At 46.4% G+C, this 16,795-nt stretch overlaps 1 protein-coding gene across 50 annotated transcripts in view; it reads left to right on the forward strand.

The window, feature by feature from the left end:
- The window catches only part of ARHGEF7 (Rho guanine nucleotide exchange factor 7), a 191,588-nt gene that overhangs the window by 128,308 nt on the left and 46,485 nt on the right, over positions 1–16,795 (forward strand). For all 50 annotated transcript variants that reach the window (XM_054665565.2, XM_016925546.4, XM_016925551.4 and 47 more), the window contains 2 exons: positions 440–534; positions 767–862. In XM_054665565.2, the coding sequence (XP_054521540.1) occupies positions 440–534; positions 767–862 (191 nt within the window). The remainder of the gene's footprint in view (positions 1–439; positions 535–766; positions 863–16,795) is intronic.

Genomic DNA, 16,795 nt, shown 5'->3' on the forward strand with positions numbered 1-16,795 from the left:
TCTCTGATTTCTGTCACCATAGATTAGTTTTGTCATCTCTTAGACTTAATACAAATGGAATGATGCAGGATGTCCTTTTGGGAATGGCTTCTTTTGCACCACACAGTGTCGTAGAGATTGATCTGTTTGTCTGTGCAGTTGTGATTCTTGGTGGCTTCTCCTTTTTATCTAGGCATCTGATGATGGAATTCATGCTAGGTATACCTGTCAGATACGGTTGGCAGTAAAATAAAGTCAGTTGTATGGCCTTAGTAATAATTCATTACATGGGTTTAACAGTCAATAATTGCAAAGAATGATGATGATACTCAACACTTTAGTATTACATAGAAGTAACAGTGTGAATTGAACAATGGCGATGAACTGTCCAAAGTGTATAAATCTTAGTGTCAAATAGCAATTGAAATGTCAAATAACACTTATTCATCATTTATTATAGGTGCTACAGAATATTTTAGAAACAGAAAATGAATATTCTAAAGAACTTCAGACTGTGCTTTCAACCTACCTACGGCCATTGCAGACCAGTGAGAAGTAAGTTAGATGATAAATTGCATTAACTGTAAAATAGTCTAAACCTTAGGCTGTTCTCTTCTATTTTCAGAGAATAGAGGGTTAAATAGTGAAACAAAATTTAGTGTACCAGTTTGCCTTAGACATCAGCTGTTTATTAGGTTAAGACTTCAATAGGACATTGGGATGGCAAAGGAGAAGAATATAAATAAAACTGTTTACATATGTTTACTGTTATTTTTCTTGGCTCTAGGTTAAGTTCAGCAAACATTTCATATTTAATGGGAAATCTAGAAGAAATATGTTCTTTCCAGCAAATGCTCGTACAGTCTTTAGAAGAATGCACCAAGTAAGTAAGATGCTAAAAATTTGCAACACTCAGGTTGGTATAATTGGTATTTAAAGGATTAAGTGTGAAGTAATTTTAGAATTCACATTTCTAAAGATGCAAACTTAAGTTATTTTAAATCTTTTGGGTAAATCAGCTTTTACAGTAAAAGCTGTATTTTAGACTGTCTAGTTTGTATAGCAGGAATCTTCAGAGAAAGACTCAAGAATGGTGATTTTTAAGGTGTTCCATGGAGGAAGAGTCGGGATGAAGAGCCTCTGGGAGAGAAAGGAGAATGGCCTGACACCAGGACCACTGAGGGGACAAGTGGCTCAGCTCCTTGTGTGCCCTGAGTGCTGCGCAGGGGGCCTTGAAGGCCAGGTCTTTCCAGCAATATCCTGCAGCTTGCCTGCTGTTTCTGGCCTTCCGGAAGCAGATACAGTGCTTCTTGAAATAACATATTAGGTTGGTGCAAAAGTAATTGTGGTTTTGGATTGTGAATTTTAAATCATAACTAGGCTCAGACACATCTTTATTAATCAAGACCATTCCAGTCAACACATTTTCACCAGTGAGAAATAAGTTTTATTCCTGTAGCATAAAAATCTGTGCTTCAGGATTTGACAAACTCTTGGAAAGCACTTTCTGCATCCTGCTGGTTGTGGAAGCGTTTTCCCTGCAAAAAGTTGTCGAGATGCTTGAAGAAATGGTAGTTGGTTGGTGAGAGGTCAGGTGAATATGGCGGATGAGGCAAAACTTCACAGCCCAATTTGTTCCACTTTTGAAGTGTTGGTTGTGTGACGTGCGGTCAGGCGCTGTTGTGGAGAAGAATTGGGCCCTTCCTGTTGACCAATGCCGGCTGCAGGCATTGTAGTTTTCAAAGCATCTCATTGATTTGCTGAGCATACTTCTCAGATGTAATGGTTTTGTGGAGGTTCAGAAAGTTGTGGTGGATCAGACTGGCACAGACCACCAGACAGTGACCAGGACCTTTTTTTGGTCAAGTTTGGCTTTGGGAAGTGCTTTGGAACTTCTCGGTCCAACCACTGAGCTGGTTGTCGTATAAGAACCACTTTTCGGCGTATGTCACAATCTGATTGAGAAATCGTTCATTGTTGTGTAGAATAAGAGAAGATGACACTTCAAGATGATGATTTTTTTGATTCTCGCTCAGCTCATGAGGTACCCACTTACCGAGCTTTTTCACCTTTTCAAATTGCTTCAAATGCCGATCAACTGTAGAACAGTCGATGTTGAGTTCTTCAGCAGCTTCTCGTGTAGTTGTAAGAGGATCAGCTTCAGTGATTGCTCTCAATTGGTCGTTGTCAACTTCTGATGGCCGGCCACTACGCTCCTCATCTTCAAGGCTCTCGTCTCCTGCAAAACTTCTTGACCCACCACTGCACTGTGTGTTTGTTAGCAGTTCCTGGGCCAAATGCGTTGTTGATGTTGGAAATTGTCTCCACTGCTTTACGACTTACTTTGAACTCGAATAAGAAAATTGCTCAAATTTGCCTTTTGTCTAACATTTCCATAGTCTAAAATAAACAGCAAGTAATAAGTCATTAGCAAAAAAACCATCAAGCGAGAAATACGCATTAAAATGATGTATAACCACATTTATTTAAGAACGTGTTCCAATATCAAATGGCAAATTTCAACAATGCAGAAACCACAAATATGTTTGCAGCAACCTGATGTAACATGCTGTGCTGATGAACTAGGGCTTTGAGGCTTTGTCACTTTTCCAAAATTTTCCTTTGGAGGGACAGAGGCATGTTCTGACTAATCAGCCATCAGTTTTTTCTGTGTGACTATTTTATATTCTTGGTTTACATCAGACATTAAAGGATATTTGTTAATTTCCTGCCAGGTGACTTAAAACAGTAGTGCACATGGAAGCTTTTAGGTTTCAGTAGTCTACCAGGTGAGGTTTCTTTACTTGTGGGTTTGATGAAGGTGACACATTTTATTTTTAAATTATCTTTGATCTTTATTCATGTAACCCCCAGAAAAGACTACAGTACATTATTTCCTTGGATTTCGGTTGGTCTCTGGTCTTCCCTTCAGCTTGTGCCTATTTAGGTTTTGAACGTGGTGAGGGAGTGGCCTTCCTTCTGTGCCACTAGTTCTTGCAGTTCATGACAGTTTACCAACCATGATGAAAATACTTTGTTCCCTTACCTTTTTGGCTGGGCTTTGAGGTTTTGTCAAGGCACTTTATACTGGACTATCGATATGGCAAGGAAAGCTGAATGCCAGAGTAACAGAATATTATTAGAAACCGTAAGTGAATATTCTATAGAACTTAAGACTGTACTTTCAACCCATCTGCAGGCCATTGTTTTTACTTTTATAGCATTTTTGGTTTGCATAAAGTGGCATTACTTACATGACCATGAAAGAATAGCTTGGGAATCACTTTGATTTTCTTTTGGTGAATGAAGGTCATTTGCTAATAATTGGAAGTCTTTGTAAGAGTTCATATTGTGCTCAAGATGGAAGTAAATGCTGCCTCTGTTTTTCTCATTGGCTGTAGATAATGTGGTCTAACAAATTATTACAGTATATTTTAAAAATACAGTTTGCATACCTCTGTTGGGCATTATATTAGCCCTGCGAATTATTATCCTCACATTACTCGTTAAAAAGCTGAAATAAAGGGCAGTAAAGTAATCGCTTGAAGCCACGTGTTTACTAAGGCTTCAGTCCTTATGTTATCTCAGAATTTGGTATGGCTTAGGTATTATTTTGATCAAGTTTCTCAAATTTTATGCTACATGTATACGAGGTGTTAGAGTTCCACGGGGAAATGGAATGTACTAGACGAAGTTTTCTTTCTCAGCTATTTCTCTTCTTTTTATTATGAATATTCTGAAATTTTCATCATTTCCATTTTAAGACTTACTTTCGTCTTTTTGTCCTATATGTGAAATTTCTGTACCATTTTACAGTTTACCAAATGCCATATATATATAGCAGTTTCATACTCATTCTTTTTTTTTTTTTTTTGATACAGAATCTTGCTCTGTTGCCCAGGCTGGAGTGCACTGGTGCGATCTCAGCTCATTGCAACCTCTGCCTCCTGAGTTCAAGTGATTCTCCTGCCTCAGCCTCCCGAGTAGCTGGGATTACAGGCGTGCGCCACCACGCCCAGCTAATTTTTTTTGTATTTTTAGTAGAGACGGGGTTTCACCATGTTGGTCAGGCTGGTCATGAGCTCCTGACCTCAAATGAACCACCCGTCTCAGCCTCCCAAAGTGTTGGGATTACAGGCGTGAGCAACCATGCCTGGCCTTCGTATTCATTATTTCTTTTGATTTTTTTTTTTTCCGTCTCTACACAGACTTGATTCATAGATGTCCAGGCCCTTTCACAGCTGCCTGTTGGTTAGACCCAGGAGTTGGCAAACTATGGGCTGGGTCAGATTCTGCCTACCACCTGTTTTCTATAAACAAAGTTTCACTGGCACGTGCTGTACTTTTTCATTCACCCATTGTTAATGGCTGTGTTTGTACTACAGTGGCAGCAGTGGAGTTGTGATAGAAACTGTCTGGCTCACATACCTCAAATATTTACTCCTTGGCTTTTTATAGAAAGTTGGCTGACCCCCAGGTGAGATGTGCTTTCTTCCTTGGGGCCTCAACCTGGCCCTAACCTCTCCATTCCCTGTGCGTTCTGAGGCCCACGTTTGTTTTCTCAGTATTTTTGCCATGTAGGACTTCTGTCTTCCCTCTTGAAAATTGAAGTTTCTATCTGGTATCATTTTTCTTCAGGCGGAGGAGCGCTTTAGTTTTTTGTAATTCAGGTGTGTTACTGACAAACATGATCTTGGATTTTGTTGTCTGAAAATTGCTGCCTTCGTTCCTGAAGATTTTTTTTTTTCCCATGGATACTGAACTCTGGGTAACAGATTTGTTGTTTCAGCATTTGAAGGATATTGCTCCACTGTCTTTTGGCCTTCACTGTATCTGTTGATTGTATCTGATGATGACCTCCATTATATTCTGATCAGCACAATTTCAGATAGTTGTTCCCCGTCCGCTTCCTAGATTTTTGCCTTTATTTTAGGTTTTTGGCATTTTGATGGTGATTATCTCGGGTGTGGTTTTCTGACTTCTCAAACTTGAAAATTTATGTCTTTTACCGAATGTGGGGAATTTGCGGGCATTATTTCTTCAAATATTTTGCTGCTTTACTGTTTCTACTCTGCCTTGGGGCTCCAGTTACACCCATGTAGACCTTTTGCTGGAGGTCCTGGATTTGCTCGTTGCTTTCTGACCTGGTCCCTGCTCTGTTCTTCAGGTTGAATGGCGTCTGCTGTGTCCTAAGTGTTCACTGTCTGCCTCTCTACTCTCTTGTTCGTCCCCGTGCAACAAGTTTTTAGTTTGAGAATTTTTTTCAGTTCTAGAATTTGTTTCGCTTAAAAAAAGTGTTTAGTTCTCTGCTAAGATTTTATATTTGTTCATTCACTACAAGAATATTTTTCTTTATATCCTTTAGCAATAATTAGAATAACTGCTTTAAGGTCCCATCTGCTGATTCTTTATTGTGAGGATGGATTACGTCTTCATGATTCTTTTTATTTCTAGTGACTTTGAATTGCGTCCTGTTTACTGTGGGTTGTAGACTCTTGATCATGTTAGGTTTCCCTGAAGAGTATTGATTTGCTTGTTTGACAGGCAGTTAACTTGGTCAGGCTCAAATTGCCAACTCTCCCTTTGGCAGATGCTCAAATCTCAGTCCACTTATTTTAGACTCAGCTGATCTGAAGTTGGCCTTGTGCAAGTTCTGTTCTGCCATCAGCCAGAGATTTGGGCAGAAATTAGAGACAGAATTCAGAGACAGAATTCAGGGTCACACTCACCGTGGGTTTCCCCCAGCTTCCCAGCAACTCTGGTAGAACCAAACCCTGTGGATTTTTGTTGGAGTTTTAGCTGTTCCACATAACAAAGTTGGCTGCCATTAGCTTAATAGTTGAGAACGCAGGAGGTGCCCTGCCCGTTCTTTTTTCCAAATGTCCATCCGTCCCCAGAATATACCTGATGTTAACTAAAAAGTGATTCAGGCAGGTCTCAATTGATAGAGGTTTACGTAGCTGCAGTTGAGGACGTGCCAGGTAACAGGAGCATTTGTGCTTTTTCCAAAGCTTTGAGAAGTTCAGTATTTAAAGGGGAAAGAACAAGCAGGAGGGGGAAAAAAGGGAGGCTGGGGAGCAGTGAGGCAGATGCTTAAACATTGTTGTGAGCCTCCGATTAGCCTCAGTAAGCCTGCATTTTACATGGGAAAGGGGGAGTAGAGGAAAGTCAGTTGTGCGTTTTTCTCAGGGTTCTCTTTCACGGGAAGGGTGATTTCTGCTCTTGTCCTTGTCTGTACCTATGAAGATAAGCTGGTACTTGACATTGCCAGGGTGAGATACAATAGAACTCGGGTTTAGGGCTAGTTTTTAGTGGGGGATATATGTTCTGATAGATTTAGGGGCTCACAAGAAATCTCCTTGTGAGCACTTTGTGAGGAAGGCCATCTGGGGAGCTATGTGGCCTTCTGTGGTTGTGGGCACCTGGCGTATGGATGAGGCCATGACACAGGGTTGTGGAATGACAGCTGTCTGTTCGGCAACAAAAGGCAGACAGTGTTGCACAGTTCAGTTCCCAAGCTTCACTTTCCCACTGGCATAGTGAGTTTGGGTCCCAAGATTCTGTTATCTTTCATGCTACTTTTGAGTGCCTCTAGGCAGTTACTTTCTATATGTTTTTTAAAGTTTCGATGTTATTTGCAGGCGAGTCAGTTTGATAGGAGTAATTTGGCTATAGCCAGATTTATAGAACCCATTTCCTTTTAGTTTTTCAAATCACAGTTCTTCCTTCCATCAGCTGTGGAGGGCTCCTTGCAAGCATGCTTTGTCTAGGCTTTCAGTTCAAAACAATAGAAACTGCAGTCTGCCTTGCATGCCCTTGTGCTGTTTGCTGCATTAGTAGCGGCACACTGTCATTTGTGTTGTGAGGTTGTGATAGCTGGAATGTGCCCAGTTTGCCTAGAGCAGCTTTCTCAGGTATGCATGCATTCGGCGCTTGTGCACACGCTGCCACCACGTGCGTGATGCTGGCTGGCTGCTGATAGACCCTGTCCTGGTGGAGCTTATAGTCTGGTGAGGGAGACAGATAATCGAAAATTGTATAAATAGTTAGAAAGCTACAATTGCAGACCTTCTTACGAAAGAAATCATATCAGGCACCAAGAGCAAACTTCAGGGGAAGATCACTGAGCACTGAGGGGTGAATGGGAGGTAACCAGGCAAAAAACGAGAGGAGGTTTTTTCTCACGCCAGCACTTCGTCGATTGTCTGACACTGAGTTTCCAGTGGTTCAGTTCTATTCGGACATTTGTCTCCCACAAGACTGCCACATTTCAAACCCAGCTGCAAATGGGGTGCCCAAGCTATTCATACTCCTACCTGAGTACAGATTTGAGGGTTCCCATGACTCCCCTCAGGTTTGATAATTTGCTGGAATGACCCATGTAACTCAGGAGAGTTCTTGACTTCCTGGTACCAGTTTATTATGAAGGATGCAACTCAGAATGAGATGGATAGAAGAAAGATGTAGGGTGAGGGATGGGAGCGGAGTTTCCAGGCCCTCTGGGTGCAGCACCTCCGTGCTTTCAGCAACCCAAAATCTCTCCAAGCCCCTGTCCTTGGTGGTTTCTAATGTAGGCTCTGGTAGGTAGGCATGCATGATTGACTAGATCACTGGACATTGCTGAGTGGCATGATCTCCAGCCCCTTGTCTTCCCTTTAGGTTGCTGGGTGGGGCTGAAAGTTCCTGTGATCATGGTGGTCTTTGTGACACCTAGCCCCCATCCTGTAAGCTGTCTAGGGGCCGACCCAGAGTTACCTCGTTAGCATAGACTCGGGTATGACGGAAAGGGGTTCATGATGGGTAACAAAAGACGCTTCTGTCACTCAGGAAATTCCAGGGGCTTTGGGAGCCAGGGACAGTTTATCTGATATCACAGGAGAGAGAGCACCCTGAGGTGGGCATTGGCTGTGGCTGGAGCCTGTGAATGGAGAGGAGTGCAACAGTAGGAGCCCGGACGGGCAGGCAAGATCAGGTCCTGGAGGCTTTGATTGGATCTTAGGTGACTGTCAAGAGTAGTTGGAAGCCGTTTATGGATTTGAAGCTTGGCAGTATCATAGTCAGCACTCTTCTGTAAAAGTATGCTCTGTGATGAGTGGTCTGGGTGGGGCGGAGGGCAGGAGGACACAGAGACTCCAGAAAGGAGGATATTGAATTTTGTCGAGATTCTTTTCCGTGTTGAATAAATATCCGTTACCTTAAAAGCCACTGACTTATAATCATTCGGTGGTAATTTTGTGGAGGTGTTTATAAAAGTTACTTAGCAAGTCTGTTTTTGCTTAGGCGTTGTAGTTAGTGCTTCTGGGATCCACGGCTGGTTGTAGGCAGCGTCTTCTCCCGGAACCACTCTGAACCAGGAAGTAGGTCACCACTTTCACATACACTCATGCCTGCATGCATTCATTCTCCCGGAACCACTCTGAACCAGGAAGTGTGGGTCACCACCTTCACATACACTCATGCCTGCATGCATTCATTCTGTTTTTGTTTTTCCCCCAGAATGACCCTATGCCTAGAATTCTTTTGTAGCTTATATGACTTTTTCCAAGCATTCCTTTATCCCCAAAAGGGATCTCTTTGTCTGTGGTTGCCACTGTAGTTGATACTTCCAAAGTGGGAGGAGTGCCCTGGGGCCTTGTCCTCCTGGGGTCCTTGTGTGGTCCTGGAAGGTGCAGCGGGTGATTTGCTTAGCACTGGGGCAGAAGTCTAGATGGCATTCCATAGAAAGCACTAGTTAAGATGGCATAAAAGAGTTAGTCTCATTATAAAATATCCAGAAGCTGTAGAATAGGACAGAGTGAAAAACCACCAATAAACTTTTCACCCAGATGTAATTATTGTTGATACTGCCTTCCACTTCTCTAAGCTTTGGTGTATGGGAGAACACGTGCATAATTAGGGCCAGGATTGAGGGCCTGCCTCAAGTTAAGATAAGATAGTGAATGCTCTCTCAGGAGAGCCTGCCTGTTGCATTTGGGCAGTGAGGTAACCTGATTTGACCTCAGTATGGGGCAGGTGTGAATAGCACAGGCAGAGGCTTCTCCTTCCTGGATGTCCAGTACAGAAGACATTACATGTTTTGCTGCAAATTAAATGATTGCAGATGTGAAAATAAGTTATCCCAGAAGAGAGCTGTAGAATTCTAACTACTTTAATGTCATTAGGAGAGTTTTTCAAATACTTTAATGGCAGCTCATGTCTGTCTGATGGCTGCCTTACTATAAATATGTACAGTGAACTTCCATGTACAGACCTACTATTTATTGAATTCTTAGTGTGTTCCTGGTATTTTTCAGTTATTAACTCATTTTACCCTTTAAAGGATCCCATGAGGCAGGTGTTTAAAGATAAGAAAGCTAGGACACCAAGAGGGTGAGGGACGTGCCCAAGGTTACACAACTGGTAACTGGGGCCTCAGATTTGGAGACAGGTTGTCTTCATTCGAGGTATGTATGTGAAAGGTTGATTCTGAGAGTCCCTGATTCATAGTTGCACCTCTTTCAGTTGGCAGTGCTTTTTGCAGGCCTGGCAGCTTCTCACCCCACCCTCTGCTGCCCTAAGGCAGCCCCAGTGAGAGCCCCCAGCCAGTTAGGTTCCTCTCCCAGGGCCAGGCCTAGCAGCAGCTGGAGCCCAGGCCCCCTTCTCCTGTTGAGGGCAGGGCCCCTGCCTCACTTTCGGAGAAGAAAGCCTTAGTGGGGAGAGATAAGATAGTGAGTGCTCTCTCAGGATAGCATTTGAAATGCAGTTTTCCTTCAAACTATTGTTCTAAGTGTTGGAGAATTCCCTGTACTACATGATTTACTGTAGACCCTATTACAGGATGATTTAAAGAGTCTTTGGACTAGTCTGGGAATGTGGAACAGTGGCTTGTAAAAAATTGCTTCTATGGGAAAATGAATTCTTGGAATCTAATAGTATCTTTTAAACGAGTTTTTAAAATAAAACTGATAAGTTGGGAATGTGCTTCTAGTTTATGATAGAAAGGAGGTTAAATTCTGTTGAAAATAGAACCTCAGAAGCCCTCTTATGGAACATCCTTGTTGTACCAAATTTTATTCTTACTTATTTTGATGGTGACTCAGTGGTGTTGTAATACTTCCCCTAAAGAAATACTAAAATACCCAGTAACTCTCCATCTCTTTGTTTAGATGCCAGCGCATGGGCTGGCGAACAGTGGAGATAGCAGGATTTGCCCTGTTCCCGTCTCAGATATACAGCTCTTGAAATAGTGAGGATGCCTGGATCACTGTACCCCAGAGTCTCCACCAAGCCTGGGACTACCACACTAAGCTTGTTGTGTGTAACTGTTGCTTGGGGCAGCTGCGACCATTTCACCATTCCTGCTTGAGTGTTCTGGGTGCTTTCCCCACCCCGGGTCCCCAGCCTCCCCCGATCCCTATACTTTGTGCTGCTTTGGCGATGTTCGGGGCCACCCGATGACCTCTCACAACCCAGTTATCACAGTTAAAATGTCTCAGAGCATTTTGGCTCTGCTGCATGCCACCATGTGATACATGGGACGCCTTTTCCTCATGGAGTTTCACATAGGTTTCTGATGGTTCTGCCATGTTCTCTGGCTACCTGGGAGATCACAGGATGCCACGCCTGCGGAGGACTGTGAGGGAAGCCTACCCTTCTTGTAGCTCAAGTTGAACCATTGTGGTGCTGGTTCATGGGTGCTATTAGTTTAGAGGGCAAGGTGGTGGTGAATTCCATCTCCAGTCCTTTACTCAGATTGTCCTAATATGTTGTACATTTTCTGTAAGGTGATAGTGAAAACAGTACATCAAGAGAAAAATTTTCTTCTCTAGAGACTCATTCTCAGCATATTTGTTGTTTGAACTGGTTTTTAATAAATCGGTTAACTGCAATGTTTGTAATTTTCAGTTTCTATTCTGGTGACAGTTTTTTTAAAAATGTGATTTTGAGTCAAGTTGTTTGAGAGGATATGGGTGCCACTAACATGAAGGCCGGGCTCAGAAGAGGATTCGGGCCAAGGCACTGAGCCACTAACATGAAGGCCGGGCTCAGAAGAGGATTCGGGCCAAGGCGCTGAGCCACTAATGTGAAGGCCGGGCTCAGAAGAGGATTCGGGCCAAGGCGCTGAGTCGCTAACGTGAAGGCCGGGCTCAGAAGAGGATTCGGGCCAAGGCGCTGAGTCGCTAATGTGAAGGCCGGGCTCAGAAGAGGATTCGGGCTAAGGCGCTGGTCACTAACCTGAAGGCCGGCCTCAGAAGAGGATTCGGGCTAAGGCGCTGAGTTCCGTTTGGGGTTGCTGTGCATTTCAGTTGGAGATGTCAGAGGGGAGGGTGGAAGCGGAGACTGGGAGCTGCAGACTTCCCACCCGGCCTACTGCGTGTGTGGGAAGAGGTGTGGCCCAGGGAAAGGTTAGGTTTGGATTGACAGCTCTCCTGGTCACCTGCGTCATGTTGCTTGCCCATGTCTGTCCCAGTGTCCTCATCTATAAAGCAGGGGTGCTGGTGTCACCCACCCAGGGTCTTGCGGAGGTAAAGTGGCCTGGTACTTACGGAACCATCTGCAAATGCTCTGGGCCCTACTTGGCGTCTGGAGCTGAGTTCTCCTGCAGCCTCTGTTCTGCCAGGGCCCTCCCTGTGCACCATTTGTAACTTCAGTTGTGAAAATGTAACTTCACACTGGCTTTGGAGGGCCCTGAGTGAGCTGGCTGGTGTTCATGAGAGAAGATCTGTTTTCAGTCACATTGGTGAGGGACTTTTTTCCTCACCCTTCCCATTTCTGCAGCTTTGTCTTCACTTGATTTCACTTTCTGCCCTTAAACTCGGGGACATTTTATGACTGTCTCTAACTGGGGGATATTTTTCCTGTGGAAGGTGGGGTCATGGTGCTTTCTTTTCAGCGTTTCCCTTGGCTCTGTCATTTGGGGATGTCTGACAGGCAGTTGACTAGCCATGGAATCAGGTTGGAAGTAGAGAATGATTTAACGAACTTCATGAATGGTGTAGTGAATTGGTATGATATTTCATTCATTGTCTGGATCTTTTTAATGTCGATATTTTAATTATTTTTTTCCTAAAATAGCTGGAGGCAACTTATTTTTAACCGCCAGCTAGTTAAGCCATTGTTGCCTATATTTGGAATGGTAGAAAACAACCAAATGTGTCTTTAATCTTATTCTTATCCTACACTAATCAGTTCCTTGATTAGTAGGCTGTAGCTAGGGAGGAGGCTGTAGCTACAGCATAAACCAAAGAAGGCAGGAAGGTTTCACTTGGAAGGCGATGGAGAAATAGATCAAACGTTCAGGAAAGAAACATTTTGGATGATTAAGGAAGCTTTATAAATGGCATGTAGGGAGGCACAGTGATTGGAACTGCGGGCGCTTTGATGTTTTTAGCCACCATGCCTTCTTTCATAGAGGGTTACCTATGGCATGTTCTCCCTGCCCACACTCAGGTTCTGTCCTGAGCCTGCTCCGGTTCTCAGTTGATGCAGTATGGGCTCCACCATCCCCGGTCTTTGAGTGTCACGACCAGTTGTTAGCTCCTGCCTCTGAAGTCAGCCTTTCTGGATCAGATCTTTCTTGATTGTTCAGCTTGTCTTTTTGTGTTTGTGCCGATCTCTGTGGAGACCTTTAGTTGGCGTGCTTCAGGAATTCACTGGCATCTCCTCCTTCCTCCTCTTCCCTGCTCACTCGCTCTCTTCATATCACCCACCTGTTGATTTCTTTTTAGAAACCTTTAGTGTATCTTTAACTCTTCCTTTTCCCCCACCTTGAATCACTTGCCGAGCTACCTCTTCTGTGCCTGACCAGTCCTGAACGCTGTAGTTCAGGTCTTGTGGGTTTTCATGGTGTCTGTGCACTAACCTAACTGGGCCCTGACTTCTAGTTGGTACCTGTTCTGTCCAGCTTCTCCACCAGCACTGGTCCTCCTGAAATGGTTCATCCCAGAAACTGGGGCTGACACCGCTTTATTCATTTATTCACCAGCTGGTCTTCAAGACGTTTGGACAGGACCTGTTAAAATTGTGGCAATTTTTACTTCTTGAAAACAGCTAATTTAGATTGGTTCCAAAGTTGTAATAATCTACAGATGTTCCTCTACAGATTGGACCTCCTTTTTGGCCTCTGTCCTCAGGCCTTGGCTTATGAGCCTTTCTTGTTGCTCCCTGGTGGGGCTGAAAGTGGGATTTTCCCCCCCACCCAGCTCTCCTTACTATTCCCTTTGTTTGGATTCACTTCTGCTTATCTTCTTACTAAAATCCTACTTAATCCTTCAGTCCCAGTGAACATACCAGTTCTTAGTACAGCCTTCCCTTTGTCTCTTGTGTTTTGTTTGAATGTATGTCTTGATTTTATTTTAATGGTAAATGCCTTTCAGTGTATTACAGACATCAGTAGACTCAGTTCCCATTTGTTGACTTGTATATGATAGGACTTCAGTGTATCAAAGAAAATATCCAATGTGTTTATAAGTATTTAATGTAATTGTTATAATAGTTAAATATCATGTAATGATTTTGTTCAATAGTTAATTATAAAGCCTAAGATAATAGGGAGGAGGTGGAGCAAGGTAGCCAAATAGAAACCTCCACTGATTGTCCTCCCCACAGGAACACCAAATTGAACAACTCTCCACACGAAGAAATACCTTCTTAAGAATCAGAATCAGGTGAGTGATCACGGTACCTGGTTCTAACTTCATATCACTGAAGGAGAAACTGAAGAGGGTAGGAAAGACAGTCATAAATTGCTGATGCTACTGCTCCCTCAACTGCGGCAGCAGCCACGTAGCACAGAGAGAAAACCTGTGCACTTTGGAGAGGGGGAGGGCTCAGTGGTTGTGAGACTTTGTATTGGATCTCAGTGCTGCCCTGTCACAGTGGAAAGCAACATTGGGCACAGAGGTAGCATTTAGACCAGTCCTAGCCAGAAGGCTAGACCCTGGTCCCAGCAGTTGGAACCTGAGTTCTGGCAGGCCCCGCCACCGTGGGCTAAAATGCCCCGGGGTTCTAAATAAACTTGAAAGACAGTCTAGGCCACAAGGACTGCACTTCCTGGCTAAGACCTAGTGTTGTGCTGGGGCTCTGAGCCAGTGGTCTTGGGGGGCCTGCAACCTAGTGAGACCTCAGCCGGGGCAGCCAAGGGAGGCCTTGCACCACCCTCCCACAGCCACAGGTAGTGCAGCATGCAGCTCCAGTCAGAGACTCCTCCCACAACCACAGGCAGTGCAGCCTGCACCCCCAGGAGAGACTCCTCCCACAACCACAGGCAGTGCAGCCTGCAGCTCCAGTGAGACTCCTCCCACAACCACAGGCAGTGCAGCCTGCACCCCCAGGAGAGACTCCTCCCACAACCACAGGCAGTGCAGCCTGCACCCCCAGGAGAGACTCCTCCCACAACCACAGGCAGTGCAGCCTGCAGCTCCAGGAGAGACTCCTCCCACAACCACAGGCAGTGCAGCCTGCAGCTCCAGGAGAGACTCCTCCCACAACCACAGGCAGTGCAGCCTGCAGCTCCAGGAGAGACTCCACCCACAACCACAGGCAGTGCAGCCTGCAGCTCCAGGAGAGACTCCACCCACAACCACAGGCAGTGCAGCCTGCAGCTCCAGGAGAGACTCCTCCCACAACCACAGGCAGTGCAGCCTGCAGCTCCAGTCGGAGACTCCTCCCACAACCACAGGCAGTGCAGCCTGCAGCTCCAGTGAGACTCCTCCCACAACCGCAGGCAGTGCAGCCTGCAGCTCCAGTGAGACTCCTCCCACAACCGCAGGCAGTGCAGCCTGCACCCCCAGGAGAGACTCCACCCACAACCACAGGCAGTGCAGCCTGCAGCTCCAGGAGAGACTCCTCCCACAACCACAGGCAGTGCAGCCTGCAGCTCCAGTGAGACTCCTCCCACAACCACAGGCAGTGCAGCCTGCAGCTCCAGTGAGACTCCTCCCACAACCACAGGCAGTGCAGCCTGCAGCTCCAGTGAGACTCCTCCCACAACCACAGGCAGTGCAGCCTGCAGCTCCAGTGAGACTCCTCCCACAACCACAGGCAGTGCAGCCTGCACCCCCAGGAGAGACTCCTCCCACAACCACAGGCAGTGCAGCCTGCAGCTCCAGTGAGACTCCTCCCACAACCACAGGCAGTGCAGCCTGCACCCCCAGGAGAGACTCCACCCACAACCACAGGCAGTGCAGCCTGCAGCTCCAGTGAGACTCCACCCACAACCACAGGCAGTGCAGCCTGCAGCTCCAGTGAGACTCCTCCCACAACCACAGGCAGTGCAGCCTGCAGCTCCAGTGAGACTCCACCCACAACCACAGGCAGTGCAGCCTGCAGCTCCAGGAGAGACTCCACCCACAACCACAGGCAGTGCAGCCTGCAGCTCCAGGGGAGACTCCTCCCACAACCACAGGCAGTGCAGCCTGCAGCTCCAGTGAGACTCCACCCACAACCACAGGCAGTGCAGCCTGCAGCTCCAGGAGAGACTCCTCCCACAACCACAGGCAGTGCAGCCTGCAGCTCCAGTGAGACTCCACCCACAACCACAGGCAGTGCAGCCTGCAGCTCCAGGAGAGACTCCACCCACAACCACAGGCAGTGCAGCCTGCAGCTCCAGTGAGACTCCTCCCACAACCACAGGCAGTGCAGCCTGCAGCTCCAGTCAGAGACTCCTCCCACAACCACAGGCAGTGCAGCCTGCACCCCCAGGAGAGACTCCTCCCACAACCACAGGCAGTGCAGCCTGCAGCTCCAGTGAGACTCCACCCACAACCACAGGCAGTGCAGCCTGCAGCTCCAGTGAGACTCCTCCCACAACCACAGGCAGTGCAGCCTGCAGCTCCAGTGAGACTCCTCCCACAACCACAGGCAGTGCAGCCTGCACCCCCAGGAGAGACTCCTCCCACAACCACAGGCAGTGCAGCCTGCACCCCCAGGAGAGACTCCTCCCACAACCACAGGCAGTGCAGCCTGCAGCTCCAGTGAGACTCCTCCCACAACCACAGGCAGTGCAGCCTGCACCCCCAGGGGAGACTCCTCCCACAACCACAGGCAGTGCAGCCTGCAGCTCCAGGGGAGACTCCTCCCACAACCACAGGCAGTGCAGCCTGCACCTCCAGGAGAGACTCCTTCCTTCTGCTAGAGAATAAGAGGAGAGGAAAGACGGCTTTATCTTGCAGCTTGGATACCAGCTCAGCCACAGCAGGATAGAGCATCAGGCAGAACCCTGAGGCTCCCAGACGATGTTTATAGACATACCTTGGACCAAAAGGGAACCCACTGCTTGGAAGGGAAGCACCCAGTTCCTGTCAGGATCCATCGTCTGCTGACTAAAGAGTCCTTGGGCCCTGAGTAATCAGCAGTGGTACCCAGGCAGAACTCACCATGGGTCTTGCGTGAGACTCAAAGACGAGCTGGCTTCAAATGTGACCCAGAGCACATTCCCAGCTGTGGTGGCTACAGGGAGGGACTCCTTCTGCTTGAGAAAAGGAGAGGAGACTTTGTCTTGCAGCGTAGGTATCTGCCCAGCCACAGTGAGGTAGAACACAAGTGGGCTCTTGGGAGTCCCCAGTTTCAGGCCTTGGCTGTTAGACATGATTTCGGGACCTGCTGTGGGCTAGAGGGCAGCCCACTACTCTGAAAGGAGAGTCTCAGGCCTGGTGGCATTCACCACAAACTGACTGAAGAGTCCTTGGGCCTTGAAGGAACATTAGCGATAAACAGGCAGTACTTGCTGCAGGCCTGGTGGTGGCTACAGGGAGAGGTTTCCTGCTTATGGAAAAGGGGAGTGAAGAGTGGGAAGGACTTTTTCATGTGGCTTGGGTGCCACAAGAAATATTCAACT

Source organism: Pan troglodytes, chromosome 14 (genome assembly GCF_028858775.2).
Source record: "Pan troglodytes isolate AG18354 chromosome 14, NHGRI_mPanTro3-v2.0_pri, whole genome shotgun sequence".
In the NCBI taxonomy this organism is placed as follows: domain Eukaryota; kingdom Metazoa; phylum Chordata; class Mammalia; order Primates; family Hominidae; genus Pan; species Pan troglodytes.